This window comes from Populus nigra, chromosome 2 (genome assembly GCF_951802175.1).
Source record: "Populus nigra chromosome 2, ddPopNigr1.1, whole genome shotgun sequence".
NCBI lineage: Eukaryota > Viridiplantae > Streptophyta > Magnoliopsida > Malpighiales > Salicaceae > Populus > Populus nigra.
In genome coordinates, this window is record NC_084853.1 from 40,115,487 (window position 1) to 40,131,075 (window position 15,589).

The window sequence follows — 15,589 nt, forward strand, 5'->3', positions numbered from 1 at the left end:
TAATCCCCTTAAACTTGAAAATTCTCTTTTAGGGCCGGCATCCATGGCTACTCTCTCAGCTTACTCCTCTCCTCCATGGCCAAATTCAAACCCTAACTCGGACCTTCTCTCAACTCAAGATGAAATCGATTCGCAAGCTCATTCCCCGTCCGAGTCTCAATCTAACGATTCGCTGTCGTCTATTATGCCTCCGGATCCGGACCCGAACCCGAACCCGAACCCAAATCCCATTACCAATGACAACACCTCTATATCTTCTCCACCTCAATCAACCTCAACGCCTCCTCCGATTTCTCTCCTCCATCTCTCCTTCAACCAGGATTTTGGGTGTTTCGCTGCAGGAACTGACCACGGGTTTCGTATCTACAACTGTGACCCCTTACGCGAGATCTTCCGTCGCGATTTCGATGGCGATGGAAATAGCGGTGGCGGAGGGATTGGAGTGGTTGAGATGCTTTTTAGATGCAATATTTTAGCTATTGTTGGTGGTGGACCTGACCCCCAGTACTCTCCAAACAAGGTCATGATCTGGGACGACCATCAGAGCCGATGCATCGGGGAGCTATCTTTTCGGTCCGAGGTCCGGTCTGTGAAGCTAAGACGGGATAGGATTATTGTTGTCTTGGAGCAGAAGATATTTGTTTATAACTTTGCGGATTTGAAGCTTTTGCATCAGATTGAAACAATTGCGAATCCGAAAGGGCTTTGTGCGGTTTCACATGGTGCAGGATCGTTAGTTTTGGTTTGTCCGGGATTGCAGAAAGGACAGGTCCGGGTGGAGCATTACGCGTCGAAACGAACTAAGTTTATTATGGCGCACGATTCGAGGATTGCGTGTTTTTCTCTCACGCAGGATGGACAGTTGTTGGTTACTGCTAGCACTAAGGGGACACTCGTCCGGGTTTTCAATACAGCTAATGGTACCCTGCTTCAAGAGGTGTGTGTGTGTGTGTGTATTATCTTTTCTTTTGTTTGTGTTTTGTGACTTTGTTTACGTGGATTGTATTTTTGAAGTTATGTGAATTTATATAGCTAGCTGTATTGAATTTGAAGTGTTGTTGGTGTAATGTGGTTCGGAAATAGTTGAGGTTGCTGGAAGTGAAATATATTGCTGTGGAGCTGGTTGTTTGGGTGTGTTTTTTGTGACTCGAAAGGATTTGAAAATTAGTTGCGAGGAGTTGAATCTTGTTTTAACACTTCCCAAAACGAAGGAAGCGTTATGAATGACCATTTAGTGTTAGTTGATCTAGACAAACGTTAGCTTTGGATGTATCCACTATCTGGGGCTTTTGTTAACCTCTTCTTTTTTACGTTTTAAATAGAAATTGTATATGATTTCTAGTCTGTACCATGAATTAGGTGTTTGCTCTTATCAATTTGTGATATCATGCCACCTGCTCCTGCTGTAATAGTTGAGGTAATTCAGGTCAAAATGTAAGGAAAGTTCTTTCCTTTGTGTTTTTCATAATGGCATATGAAATATGATGTAGAGATTGTCGGTGCTTTCAATGTATTGGCAAGCAAATGCGGTCTTTGAAGGGGAAACTGGATATTTTGTGGGGATCTTTACACTGTTTTTGTAATGCTGCATGTGGGTTCTGACTCTGTTCTGAATCCTTTAAGTTGATTATTCTTATATTTACATTTGTGCTTTGAATTATAGTCATTGTTTAAATAATTGGCCTACGACATTTTGGTTCTTATGTAATCTCCATTTCGTGCCCTTCAATGAATTAATGTCCTCTTTCTATCCTGATCTTGGCTGTTCCCCAACTCCTTAGCTATGCCATGTGTGCATTTCCATTGTTATTTTCTGTGTATATTGTAGAGAAGTAAGGGTTTTTTTTTTCTCGTTCCCTGTTCAGTGAGGGTGATTGTTATAAAGTTACACTCTTGTGAAATTCTTTATATGCCAAAACTAACTAGATACACAAATGTAGGTGAGGAGGGGTGCGGATAGAGCAGAAATTTATAGTTTGGCATTCTCTTCAACTGCCCAATGGCTAGCTGTATCGAGTGATAAGGGGACTGTTCATGTTTTCAGCCTTAAGATTAATCCAGGATCTCCAGGAATTGACAGGTCACAGAGCATAGATGAGCCTAATCTTGCTGTTACATCACCTGCCTCCTCTTTATCTTTCTTCAAAGGTAAATGGCCTTAACCCTTCTCTTCTCCCATTGTAAAATGTTTGAACATTATGCTGTTGTCACTTTTTGAGCATCGTAACTCTATCCTTTTTCATGTCAATGGAATATTTATGGAGAAGACATTGAGAACCAGCATTTGCAAAATTTTTAAAATATTTCACAAGTTTAGTGAAACAAAGTCTTGCAACTTCTGTTTAAAAAAGTACGTGAATGTTTTCCATTTGTAAATAGAAGAAAAGGATGAGGAATCATCTGATATCGAACCCTAAATACAGGTCTTTTTTAGCAGTTTGTTATGTCTGAATACCATTGCTGGTTAAAGAACATTAATAGTGAAAAGTCATTGACTCTATTTAACTGTTTCCTAAAAGTGTGTTGCTTTCAATACAGCACTTGTAAATACAGCAAGTGGGTGTGTACATCTATCCACTGAAAAAGTTCTTATTTTCCAATCCCCACTGCAATATCAAGACAATTTATTCATGCATTATTTTGTCTCTGTATTTGAATTATGATTTCATCTGCAGGAGTTTTACCGAAGTATTTTAGCTCAGAGTGGTCAGTGGCTCAGTTTCACTTGCCTGAGGGTTCTCAGTACATTGTTGCTTTTGGTCACCAAAAGAATACAGTGGTTATCCTTGGTTTGGATGGAAGGTAAGAAAATAATGCATGTGTTCTATTCTATTGCTGTAGAAGTTTTACGTTGATTTCATTTCATTTTGCTATAAATTTCTTCTTATAGTGATGGGTAGAATTTGTTTCTGTGAATAAATTACAGCTTACATGGTAATTTCCAGACAACCTATATGTTCTGTTAATGCACCGCCTGAAAAGGAGAAACAACCTCCCCCTCTGTTGAAAAAGCCTTCTAGATAAATCAGGTTTTTTATTTAGGGGGGTTGGGGCGGGGGGATGGAAGTGCCAGTTTTTTCTTGGGAATTTTCCCTATAAAGTCGCGCTCCAGTCTAGCCTTGTTTCTTCTTCTTTTTTCCCAATCTCTTCCCCAAATGCTCTTTCTCTGGTCTCCACATTGGCCTCCTACTCTCACCCTACCTCTCCTCGCTGTAATGGTGTCTGCTTCTAGCCATTAAGTTTTTCTTGCTTGATAAGTTAATTCCATGATAAAGAAACAGGTGGAATAAAATTGTTGACAGAGTTGGCTGTGATTGCAGTTTCTATCGATGCCAGTATGACCCTGTGAATGGTGGAGAGATGACTCAGCTGGAATATCACAACTTCTTGAACCCGCCAGAAGCAATCTTATAAAAAGGCATCTCATCTTCACTTTGAAAATACTTGTCGTTTTCTCCCTTTTTCGCTATTTCCCCGCATTGCCTCATCCAGATGGCTTTATTATGCTGTAAATATGCAACTATAAAAATGTAAAGTACGTGAAAAAAAATGCAAAAAGAAAGGGAAAAAGAATGAGATGATTTAATGTAATATGTGGATGCCATTTTGAATCGCAAATTATGTTAAAATGGCATATCTCTTTTCATATTAACTGTCCGATTTTGCAGGATGGATTAGGAAAACGCATATTTGGATGTGTGGCTTGAGAAGGCACAAACCAGTAAATTGTACATGTTCTCTCAGGCCTGGCTTGCCATTATCAGTAGATCTCAGTTCAGGCGTTGCTTCTCTTGCCCCCCCTCCTCCCATTCCTTGTTTAGCATGCAAATGGTTTCGTTTTGGAAAGTGCTGATAAGCAAATTCTACTCTGCCCCCACAAATCCATTGAATTTAAAATCACAATTCTACTTTGTTAAAGAGTGATCTAATGTGTTTTAATGACATTAATTAATATATGTGTCTTGGAAGTCTAAATACAACTCCAATCATTTGAAACTGAATCAAACTTGTTATTTGAAACTGAACCAAACTTGTTCTACGCTTTTGTAATTATTGCACAATAACCACTTTTCCCAGTAAAACTCAAAGAAACTCATCACCCTGCTTCGTTCTTCAAGGCTTGAGAAAGCCTGAACACTGAAGGCTTATAACTGCGCATTAACTGTGCATTGTACTAAGGTTTTTTTATTTTTGTGTTTTAAAAATAATTTTTAAAAAATAAAAAAATATTATTTTAATAATTAAAAACATTTTTAAAAATAATTGTAACCATGCATATCTTGGAATAAAACGTACTCTGCTGTCAAATCTCAGCACCTGCTGCTCGAAACCGACTCCTTCCCCCACCAGCACGTGTGAACTATGTGGCTCGATGCCTACCGTATCTAAAATGAGATGGGCAAATCCATATGCGGCGCATCTTTGGGTGGCTTTATCATTTAAATACACCGCCGTACAGGTATCTTCCGTTCCTTCTTCCTTTTTACTTTTGGCTTGGGCCGAGCGAGGCCCACGCACTCATTTTGTTTTCTGTCTGTTGATACAGTCCTCCCTCCTCGCCCAGACATCGAGTTCCGAGTCGGTAGATTCGTATGGATATAGAATAAAAATATATATATAGAGAGAGCATGAAGTCTGATATGATTATTCCGTAGTTAAAAGTTTATAAATAATTTATATGGATATAAATTATACAACAAATATGAGAGGCTATGAATTCATAAATTAATTTATATTTTGGAGCTTATTAAAAAAAAAATCAGGACCTCAGATTTGACTAGATCAATTGTGTTTTTGAGTTTTTATAATATGAGATCCTGTTAAAGTTTCGGATTAACACATTAAATCAGACAAATAATCGCAACAAATTGCCTCGAGACTTCAAAACTTGTTCTCCTTTTCTTCTTTTCATATATTTTGAGGATAAGTTTCATGAACAAAGGTTCTGTGTCGGATCAAACAAGTGGTGCTCTTGCCCATAATCGTTCCAATGAATTCAGCCCCGGCTTCCACAAGATTTCAAAGGACAAGATTCCATGATGTTATAACTATCCCCACTGCCAAACGAGATTACTTCTCATATATTGAAGCAGCACACCACTTCTCTCTTTCTCCGATCCTTTTTTTTTTTTTCCCTTTTAAGCTCAAAAACTTCGTGCCATCATTCATGCATCAAAATTAAATTCACCTTTCCAATTCAGTAAAAAAAAAATATATATATCTACATTGAGATTAGTGAGTGTATACAGGTTTTATAAGAATTAAATTAAGTAGAGTGAGAGCATATTCGCTCATAAATTGATTTCCATCGGTCGATAGAACCTTGCTTTTTTTGCCACTTACATTAGAAAAAAGGGGGAGAGCAAATCTCAAGATGGATGCTGACAGGCATTTTAATAATAATGCACTGGGAATTGCGGTTTGACTGGATCAAATCTTAACCAGCTATTCCTAATTATTATTATTATCATTATTATTTTATTATTATTAATGTCTGTACCCGTAGCCACACTTAATACGGGTAATTAAATCTTAAAGAGCATCAAAGCTTTAGTTCTCATTGCCCATGTGCCTCGGAAGACAGAGGTCAATGCTGCTCTTCTGTCATCTGGTAAGAGTGACGTAATCATCACATTGTTTATCTGACGAGCTCACACCATTATTTTTATTCGTGTAATATTTTTTTTTAATTTTAATTTTTATACAACTAACATAACATGTTGTTAATTTCGGTATTTACAGGATGAATTCACATTGCTTTTGGATTAATATTATTCAGAAAAATTCCTTCATTTTTTATTTTTACTCACCGAGCAGAATCTTGGGAACTAGCTTTATATATATATATATATATATATATATATATATATATATATATATATATATATATATATTTGCACAAAAGAGCACCGAGCCAGCGTATGCATGAAATTTAGCATAACTCTCCCATGTGATATTCAGTGGAAAACAATCTCAGATTAACGTCAGGTTTGGTCCATGACAAGACAAAATCTGAAGGATTCTCTAAAATATAATTTTATTTTATTTAAATCGTGAAATATCCACGTGGAAAAGCAGTTTTATTTTTTTCATTCGTTTTTTGCCCCAATTTATAATTAAGAATATATATAATATTTTCCAAAATACTTTAGGATTAAAAACCAGCACAGTTGAAAAGGCGTCAAACACTCTTTCAAAATCATAGATTAAACTATCATTAAGAAAAAAAAATCATAGATTAAACAGATAATGAACTGGCTAGTACTCACATTTTTTTTATTATAAAAAAAAATTAATCCAATTGGTCAAAACTCTTGTTCTTGAAAGATTGACCGGCAGGCTTACACGTTTCCCGTGAACAAGAACAAGGAAAACACAGAGAAAAACTACAGCGAGCACATGCATCTCAGAGAAGCCAGTAGCTAACTTGGTAGAAAAGCCAAAAAAAGAAGTCACTAGCCAGGCAGCAGGTAACTAGTATAAGAGGAGTGAAGGAGTTTGGTTTTCTTTCATCTTTTAAAAAAGAAAAAAATTATTAGTGAAATCTATTGCTCTGTCTTCATCAATGGCGCTTAAGTTGTATGGAGCACCCATGTCCACTTGCACCTCTCGTGTTCTGACCTGTCTGCATGAGAAGGACTTAGATTTTGAGCTTGTCATAGTTGATCTTTTCGCCGGCGAACACAAGCAGCCTCCTTTCCTAGCCAAAAATGTAAGCTCCGAATTTTCATTTTGTTTTGTGTTGGTATCTGATTCCATCGTCCTTCACTGTTAATGAATTGTATTCTACATGCATGCAGCCCTTTGGTCAGATTCCAGCACTTGAAGATGATGATCTTACTTTATTTGGTAAGCCATGATTTATTCACTAACACAACAGGCGACTACACTTTGTTTGTGAAATAATCAACTTGCTCTACATCTGATATTATTATATATTTCAATAGGGTGCCTCTGCTCGACCCATACATTGATAAACTGCGATTAAAACGACTGGTTTGTTTCGCCACGATCTAACATGATCATATCAATGCATCTGTAGGGTAGCAAGACGCTTTATAAGCCCTAATCCCACTTGATTATCCCTAATCACAGTGATCAGGGGATTAACTAGTTAATCCACAAAATGGTTATATATATGGCTTCTCTGGTACAATAAATGAATGTATTTAACAGATTATAATTGTAGTATCTCATGCAATCCTAGCAAGAATCAATAAATTGTCTAATTACTTGGACCTGCAAACCAGTGGCTAGTATGTGTTCTTAGGTGCTCTGTTTTGGACCAAGATTAATTGATGGGACAGACTTCAGGGTGTAACTGGACGATAAGGTTTTGAACAGTTGACTGGTCAGCTCATTGCTGGTCCTACGCCAAAGCATGTCTTCATAAGATTGGCTTGTAGTTCGAAGACTCTTAACTGAGTTTATGTACGATATTATGGAGTTTCTTTTCTTGGTGGAAGCATTAACTCTTTAGTCCATAGCCATCTTAAGGTCTCTTCATAATAACTTGACGGCAATGTTTGATGTCTTTACCAGAATCTAGAGCAATCACATCGTACGTTGCTGAAAGGTTCAAGGAAACTGGCTACGATCTGATAAGGCACCAAAACATCAAAGAAGCTGCACTGGTGAAGGTTTGGACAGAGGTAGAATCCCAACAATTCCACCCTGCGATAGCACCGATTATCTTTCAATTCTTAGTGGCTCCACTTCAAGGCAATTTACCTGATCAAACAATCATTGACACCAACTTAGAGAAGCTAGGAAAAGTGCTTGACATATATGAAGCTAAGCTGACTAGCACCAAGTACCTTGCTGGAGATTTCTACAGCTTGGCTGACCTTCACCACCTACCTTACGCGTATTATCTCATGAAGACCCCCGCAGCTTCGGTGGTAAATGAGCGCCCGCATGTTAAGGCATGGTGGGAGGACATTTCCTCTAGGCCAGCTTTTAAGAAAGTGGCAGAGGGCATGAATTTTGGTGAGAAATGAAACTTGAAGAGGGTTCTGTTGTTTTATTTCAAGTATTTTGACGAATATGCGTTGGTTGTGATCTTAATGCATTGAAGCTTCGAAGCAATTTAGGAAAATTGTGGGGGATTGCCCCATGTGGCTGTCGTAGAATATTAATTTGGTTTCTGCAAAAACTATTCCATGGTTTTGAAACCACCATTGCAACAGTAAATGTAGCCACACCAACATAATTCGTATTCATTGCTGAAAACTCGATCGACCATCTAATTTCAATTGGCACATAAGGGATTATTGTGATCTTAAGCTTTTTTCTTTCACCCTTCGTTTAGTTAAAATTGTCATTGATTGTCTAAACAAAGGATGAAAGGGGGGGAAAAAAGGGAGCGACGGCTACGTTTGCATTACAGATAAAGTGTAATGCTGTTTTATCTCCCCAGTCGGAGTAAGTGCATGAACAGAGGATAAAACAAAATGATACGAGCATGGTAGCACCATTGGTGGGTGATGGGTCCATAGACCCGTTGGATCAGTGAAGTCTGGGAACAAGAGAAGTGAACAAAAAGTGCAAATCCATTAAACAAAATGATTGCTCCGAGAATAATAAGATGACCAACACCGTTAACCGGAATTCGGGAAAGGCTACTTCTTTGCCGTTGCTATTCATTTCGAATTTAGATGGTCGATCGAATATATTTTAAAAATATATTAAGAGCAAATGTTTTTTTTTTATAGTATTATTAAATCCAACCAAATAGTTTAATTTTAAAAAAATATTGACTTGACTCTTTATTTAAAAGTTTTGAATTAAACCGCGTAGAAGCTGATCAAATACAAATCATTTAATTTAATAGGTTTAAAGACAACCTGAATGATCGGTTAAAACATGACATAATTTTAAAGAAATTTTAAAATGATAATTTATTTTTAATATTGAGACGATGCCAAATTGAATCGACTTTTATCACCTTGCGAGCTGGATCATAAACTTTAATGAGTTTAATAACTTTGTTGTTTTTGTAAATTATTTTTATTTAATTTTATAATAAAATTAAATGCTTGCAAAATCGAGTATCAACCCTAAAAAAATATTTATTTGAGATTATGGTAACCCTGCAGAAAGTAGAAAAAAATAAATCATGAATTTCATTTCCTAACCAATCCAATATTGTAAAAGAATGAAATAATTAAAAAAAAATTAAAGGACCACAAACTAAAATACAAACATACTAGGTTTGATAGGTAAACCTGTGAATTGGAAAACCTAGATTAACACGTCAAATCCGCAAATCAGGTAATGGACTTCATTAGGATTAATAACTTGTTTTTTTTCCAAACTAATTTTCATTTAACTACATGATAACAAAAATAGACGATTACAAAATCGTACGTTAAATCAATACTATATTTTTTTAAACTGCGATATCCTCATAAAATGCAAAATAAAATAAATTATAAAACTCAATTTTCAATCAGTCTAATATTAAAGGATGAAGTCTAAATAAAATAAAATAAAATAAAATAAAAGTTAAACTTGTTAAACCTATCATAGGCCCATGGATTTCTAAAATTTAATAACATGGTTTTTTTTTAAAACTATTTTTTTCTTAACTATATGATAAAAAAAAAAGATAATCACATAATCGAGTTCAATTAGTAAAAGAAAAACCACCGCTAAACCCGTAAACTGGAACAACCAAGGTTATCTCACCAAACTTGTAAAACGTGTTATTGACTCCACAAAGTTTAATATTCTAGTTTTTTTTCAAATCATTTTTTATTTAACTATTTTTTTTTAAGAAAATAGATTATATCACGATGCTAAGATATTTTTCCGATACCAACCCGATGTTGGGATATTTTTTTGATACATTGATAACTATATAAAAAATAAATTAAAATAAATTATCAACTCTAAATTCCTATAACCATATAAGAACTAAATAAAATAAAAAACCAAAGGAAAAAAAGGAATCAAAATGCAAAAAACAACAACACTATAGATCATTATTATAATCCATAATACTAATGAATGTTGGAGAAACAATATTTTTTATGCACCTTTTAGCTTTATACTTAATAACTCTACCTATCTATTGCTTTCATGGATTTGAATAACACCCATGAAAATAAACCTCCTTCAGAACCATTTCAATAACACATTCATGAGATCCTGTTTGACGGGTAGGTTGTTTTTTTGCCAAAATTTATTTATTTATTTTTAAAATATTAATATTTTTTAGATTATTTTAATTTGCTAATATTAAAAATAAATTTTAAAAATTAAAAATAATAATATTATTTTAATACATTTAAAAATGATAGGATAGTTTTTCTGGCCCAGCCACAACACCATTTCGACTTCCTGACACATACCCAAATGAATCCTCCCTAGAAGATTGACCACGTCATGCACTCATTGTTTAAAAGGTCACCAGACAATGTTCTGTCAAGAGGGAGTGCGACAATGCGTTTCTTAAAATCCCGAAGTTCTGTCACCATGTAGCATCTGTTTCTCAGGACGATGCAACGATCTGGTCAAGTTCCAGCCTCCGAACATAAAGGGTTGAAGACTATTAGGAACAGTTCCTGATGCTAATTGTTAACCTGAACCAACAAAAGATTTGCCATTCAAAAAAGTCATTGAAATGGATGGATCATTCATAGCCCTAGGATAGATCCCGTGCAGTGACCAGTTTAAAATAAAGAGCGTTTTTTTCTACTTATCTGAAAGATAAATAAGTAAAGGATTTTAAGCAAGCGTGAAATATTGAAATATCATTTACCTGTAATGAATTCAGAATGCCAATGGCAGGTGGAGAGTTAAGAAGAAAAAGTTGCCGGTGGCTTCAGTGTCTTATAACTATTAGACCGTCGGACAGTAAAAATCAGTCCTTAAAGTCAGTATTTGTCAACGACAAAGCATTGACAGGGGCATCAAGATCACATTAGACATGGCTTGGTTCGACACAACAAATATCTATAGTGCACAGAAGTGGATGCTATTTCTGTGCATGAAAAGGCAAAGAGACTCCTTGCATTAGCAATTCATAATCATGTTCCAGACTCCAGATTCAACAGAAGTACAACCAAAGTCCTTCTCAAGTTCCCTTTCTTTCATTACCTCCTTCACTTTTGAAACATAACTCCATCTTCTCACCTCAGCATATAAATTAGATAGAAGAAACAAAGTGCTATTATCTGACTCCAGTTCCGCAAGCTTCTTAGCTGCAAGCTCACTTAATTCTAAGTTGCCACAAGCTCTACAACCAGTCAGAAATGATCCCCAGATAGACTTCGAGGGTTCAAAAGGCATTTCTTTGATTAATTTGAAAGCTTCATCAAGACAACCGGCGCGTGTCAAGAGGTCAATCATACATGCATAATGCTTCACACTAGGCGCGAATCCATAATTTCCATTGATCAAAGAACTAAATATCTGCCGACCCATATCAACCAACCCTGAGTGGATGCAAGCATTAAGCACGTTAGCCAAAGTGACTTCATCCGCCTCGAATCCTTCTTCCTCCATTCTGTTGAACCACCAAACAGCTTCCTGCCCGCTTTTAGCAAAACCTAGCCCTTGAATAACAACATTCCAAGTAAAAACATTCTTCTCTTTCATGCATCTAAAAGCATTCAACCCTTCATCAATCCTCCCGCATTTCAAATACATTTCAACCAAAGAAGTTCCCAAAATCACATCCAAATCCCATCCATTCCTACTTATAAAATCATGTATCCAAACACCCATTTCAATCGCTCTAAAACTCCCACACGCACCCAATGCATTCACCATAGTAACACGATTAGGCACCACGCCCGCATATTGCATTTTCTCAAACGCAATTAAAGCATCAGCATAATTCTTAGCATTCCTGTACCCCATAATCAAAACAGTCCACGACACAACATCTCTGTCAGACATTTCATCAAACACTTCACGGCACAACCCCATGTAACCGCACGAAGCATAGACATCAAGCAAAGAGTTCTGGACATAAATATCATTCAAATGACCTAATCTTATGACATGGGCATGAACACATTGGCATTTGAGGTAGTCTCTACAGTCCGACAAGGACTTGAAAAGAAAAGGGAAGGTGTAGTTATTAGGAAGGATAGAGTTGTAGTGCATGTGGATGTAAATTGAGTAAGGAATGTGAGGGTCATGGATACGAGAGAAGGCTCTGATGAGAGTGTTGCAAATGAAAACATGGGGTTTATGGAGGTGGGTGAAGAAGAGGGGTAAGGATGAGTGTAAGAGGGAAAAGTTTTGGGAGGCGGTAATGAAGTGGTAGGCAAGTGTGGTGTTGGAATGGAGATGATGGAGGATGATTTGGGATTGGATTTGGTGGATGTGAGTTGGAGAAGCACATTTGTTTAGGAGATTGATTATCTTGTTTATCATGGGGCTTAGCTCTTGGAATGTTCTCATGACATGTGCGGCGGAAGCAGCCCCAAAACCGGTGTTCTTCAGCAAATCAAAGTATAAGAAAGCCGCAGTCGTCAACAGTGAGTGATTGAATCTTTCTCCCTTTCGCGTCTAAGAAATTCTGAGATCCATAGAATCGAAGAGGTTAAAAAAACAAAAAAAGCACACATATAAATGCGCATCCGGGGAATCGAACCCCGGTCAGTACCGTGGGAGGGTACTATGATACCACTACACTAGATGCGCTTCCGCTAAACATTCTTATATTTAATTTCATCAACGTGCCGTCAAGCGATGCGGACTAATGAGGTCTTCTAGCTAGTACCTGGTGGAAACTCTCAAGGAGAATCGGGCAGTTATAATAGAAAATAAAAGGAATAGATGAATTAATATATATAGTAAGAATTTTTGATAAAATAGTATATTTTAATATCGTGTGCAAAAATATAATATTAATTAAATTTTAGTAGTCATCTTAGTTATTTTATAATATTTTAGTAATTAAAATTCTAAAATATATCAATATAACCTATTTATTTATCTATTTTTGCGTTGTTTATTGGATGATCCCAACTCTTTAATAACACAATTATATTTTGCTTTTGTTTTTACCTGAGCGACTTCGTTTCTACCGTGATATCATTAAGAATTAACATATCTTCTAAGTTTTCAAATTTATTACAGAAAACATTGAAGCATCCATACATATGAATATATCTTTTGTATTCGTTGTCAATATTATAAAGAATACATATGGCTTTTTGATCCTCTTGTAGTAAAAAGTTAATCTAATATTATGATATTAAATTAATAAATAAACATCATTTAAATATATTAATTTTTAAAATATTTTATTACTTACGGTATTTTGAGTACGTTAAGCATGATCTTCCTCGAGATCGGATGTAATGACGTGCTAAATCCTCCTCTGTTTGGCTGTTGTTTATATGCAGGCTCTTGATTCCTTGTATAGCATCTGCTATGTCTATGTAAATCTCATAGCTATTAGCCTATTACTAGTATAATGCCCGCGTATTGCTGTGGGTAAATCTATAAATTTTATTTAAATATTTTAATTAATTTAAAAAACTTCAGGTGAATGAAATTAAAATGAATCATTATGAATTGTGAAGTTTATTAGTTTATTAGTTTAATACGTATTTTGTAGTATCTAATACCATTTGCATATTTTATTTTTGAGTTTAAATATTCATAATATGTCTAATTTTTATCAATAAAGGAAGAAAACACTCAAATAATTATTTCTCATAGAAAATCTAATCTAAAGTGGCAATAATAGGAATAATGGTAGACAAACAGTGAAAATGTGCTAACTCAAAAAGGGTGTTTAATTTTAGGGTCTTAAGGGGCGTAGCGTGGTGACAAAGAGCTTAAGATCTGCACAGCAGGTTTCGAGTTCGAGTCAGGGCGTGCATCTCTTGTAAGAGCCTGGGACAGCCGGGGTTTTACTCACTTACCTGAGTCCATAAAATACGCTTTTCAAGTGGGGTTTCCTCGAATCTAATAAAAAAAAAAATATTTAATTTTAGGTCCGAGGCTGACATTGTCATCAATAACACTGGCTCTACCTGGAGAAGCAGCTTCAGAAGGTATTATTCCAGGTTACATTGCCTTCTACAAAATCTGAATCCTGGCTTTCAATACAGGGGAGCCTTCTCTGCTGTTCTGTCCACTATTACTGGGGGTGCAGGGAAAAAGGTTTTAGCCATTATAGTAGAGAATCTTGAATTTGTATTGCTTGACATTGTGAAGTCTATTTTATTTTCAAAATTAGATTTTCAGCTGTTTTGGATCTGAATCTGTGCTTCATCATGACGGTAAATGTCTTCATGTGTGCTTTGTCGCAAAACAGAGGAGCTGTTCCTGATTTGAGAATAGAATACTAGGCCTTGAATTCATATTTCCAGACCATGTAAGAAGTACATATACTGTCATGTTTTCTCATTCAGATAATTCACTATAGATACGTTGCTGCTTTCTTCTGAAGAGGTCGAGTTTTATCTGTTGAGTTTGGAAGAGTTTTGTTGTAGAACATTGGTGAAGAAGCTCAAGCTTTGAAAGTGAAACACTGGTAAGGCATTTGTAAAAAGACTTGCTACCCTTCTTTAGCTTTTTAACTTCGCGACCCTTTCAAGTATGTAAAATAAAGACTTTACCCGGATGATCTTGTGAGGAAAACAATGCCTTTTCTCGTCTAGAACTTGTTTTATTAGTTTCCCTTAATCCATGAATAATGATACCAATCTACCATCACTTTAAAGGACTGATTCTGCTTCCCAGTAACTGTAATTGCATTCTGTCACTCCAGCTGGAAAATGAATAATTGATGACTTTCTTAATGGTGTCGTTTTCCGCGAAGTTGAGCCTTCTGAAAGGCCACATCTCCACTTGTGTCTCAATTGGCCAAGCTGAATATGAATATCACTTCAAGCATATCGTATTGCCTTTTCCTTCTCTTTTGATGAATCTGCATATGGCCCTATCTCAAGAGCAGCCAAATTCACTTCAATGTGAGGCTGTGTACCGCATTAGAATTATAAATTATAGATATCATTTACTAATTAGGTTTGGATGACCATAATACTTTTCATGGTGTTTAACTCTTTTTCTTCTTTTTTATTCTACTGGCTATTGTATACAGAATATAAAGCGATAGGCGATAGCTGTTGCGAGTGCCAAGTGTTGTCACAAGTCACACGAGTAGTAAAAGCTTTGCAAGCCCATTGGCTCGAATAAAGTGGTATATTAGAAAAATATTGGCTTTGTTAGAGATTTTTATTTGTCCTGCTTTAGAATTCTATCTGCTAAATGATAATCAAGAAGTGCCAAGAAGTGATTAGCTCCTTTTCTTGAAAATGTTGACCATTATCTCTTGCACAGCATGATTTTCTCTTTTGTCTCAATATGGAGTGTCTACTTGCGAGAACCGTGGATAGTTTATAAACAACATGCTGCATTATTAAAGACTGTTTGTCCTGCTTTGAACTAAAGTTGGCAGCTAATGGGTGGCAATAATTTTATATTTTGACGTAATATGCCTGTTTATACCGGTTTGATTGGTAACATCCATTGCTTGCCACCAATGCAACAGGGGTTTCTCGTTAAGCTTTAACTTGGTCCTCAGTGACTTTTCCATAAGAAGGTGGAGGCACTG

The 15,589-nt window shown here is 36.0% G+C and overlaps 3 protein-coding genes and 1 non-coding gene across 5 annotated transcripts; 2 read left to right on the top strand and 2 right to left on the bottom strand.

Moving 5' to 3' along the window:
* On the top strand, nt 1-3,980 carry LOC133682539 (autophagy-related protein 18a-like). Of its 2 annotated transcripts, XM_062105914.1 has the most exons (5): nt 1-937; nt 1,941-2,148; nt 2,676-2,802; nt 3,321-3,418; nt 3,669-3,980. In XM_062105914.1, the coding sequence occupies exons 1-4, from the start codon at nt 44-46 to the stop codon at nt 3,412-3,414; spliced, it is 1,323 nt and encodes a 440-aa protein (XP_061961898.1). In that variant the 5' UTR covers nt 1-43; the 3' UTR covers nt 3,415-3,418; nt 3,669-3,980. The 2 variants fall into 2 exon arrangements, with proteins under 2 accessions (XP_061961898.1, XP_061961897.1); XM_062105913.1 differs by lacking the exon at nt 3,669-3,980 and having other exon boundaries at nt 3,321-3,618.
* Nucleotides 3,981-6,360: 2,380 nt separating this feature from the next.
* LOC133682167 (glutathione S-transferase F13-like) lies at nt 6,361-8,232 on the top strand. Its single transcript, XM_062105442.1, has 3 exons — nt 6,361-6,712; nt 6,801-6,849; nt 7,543-8,232. Exons 1-3 carry the CDS (start codon nt 6,566-6,568, stop codon nt 7,998-8,000), a joined length of 654 nt encoding a protein of 217 aa, XP_061961426.1. The 5' UTR covers nt 6,361-6,565; the 3' UTR covers nt 8,001-8,232.
* A 2,575-nt stretch (nt 8,233-10,807) lies between these two features.
* Nucleotides 10,808-12,633, bottom strand: LOC133682160 (pentatricopeptide repeat-containing protein At5g43790-like). Its single transcript, XM_062105429.1, has one exon. The coding sequence runs from the start codon at nt 12,415-12,417 to the stop codon at nt 11,020-11,022; it is 1,398 nt and encodes a 465-aa protein (XP_061961413.1). The 5' UTR covers nt 12,418-12,633; the 3' UTR covers nt 10,808-11,019.
* Nucleotides 12,590-12,660, bottom strand: TRNAG-CCC (transfer RNA glycine (anticodon CCC)). The gene has a single exon. It is a non-coding gene; the product is annotated as a tRNA-Gly (tRNA).
* Between the last annotated feature and the right edge of the window lie 2,929 nt (nt 12,661-15,589).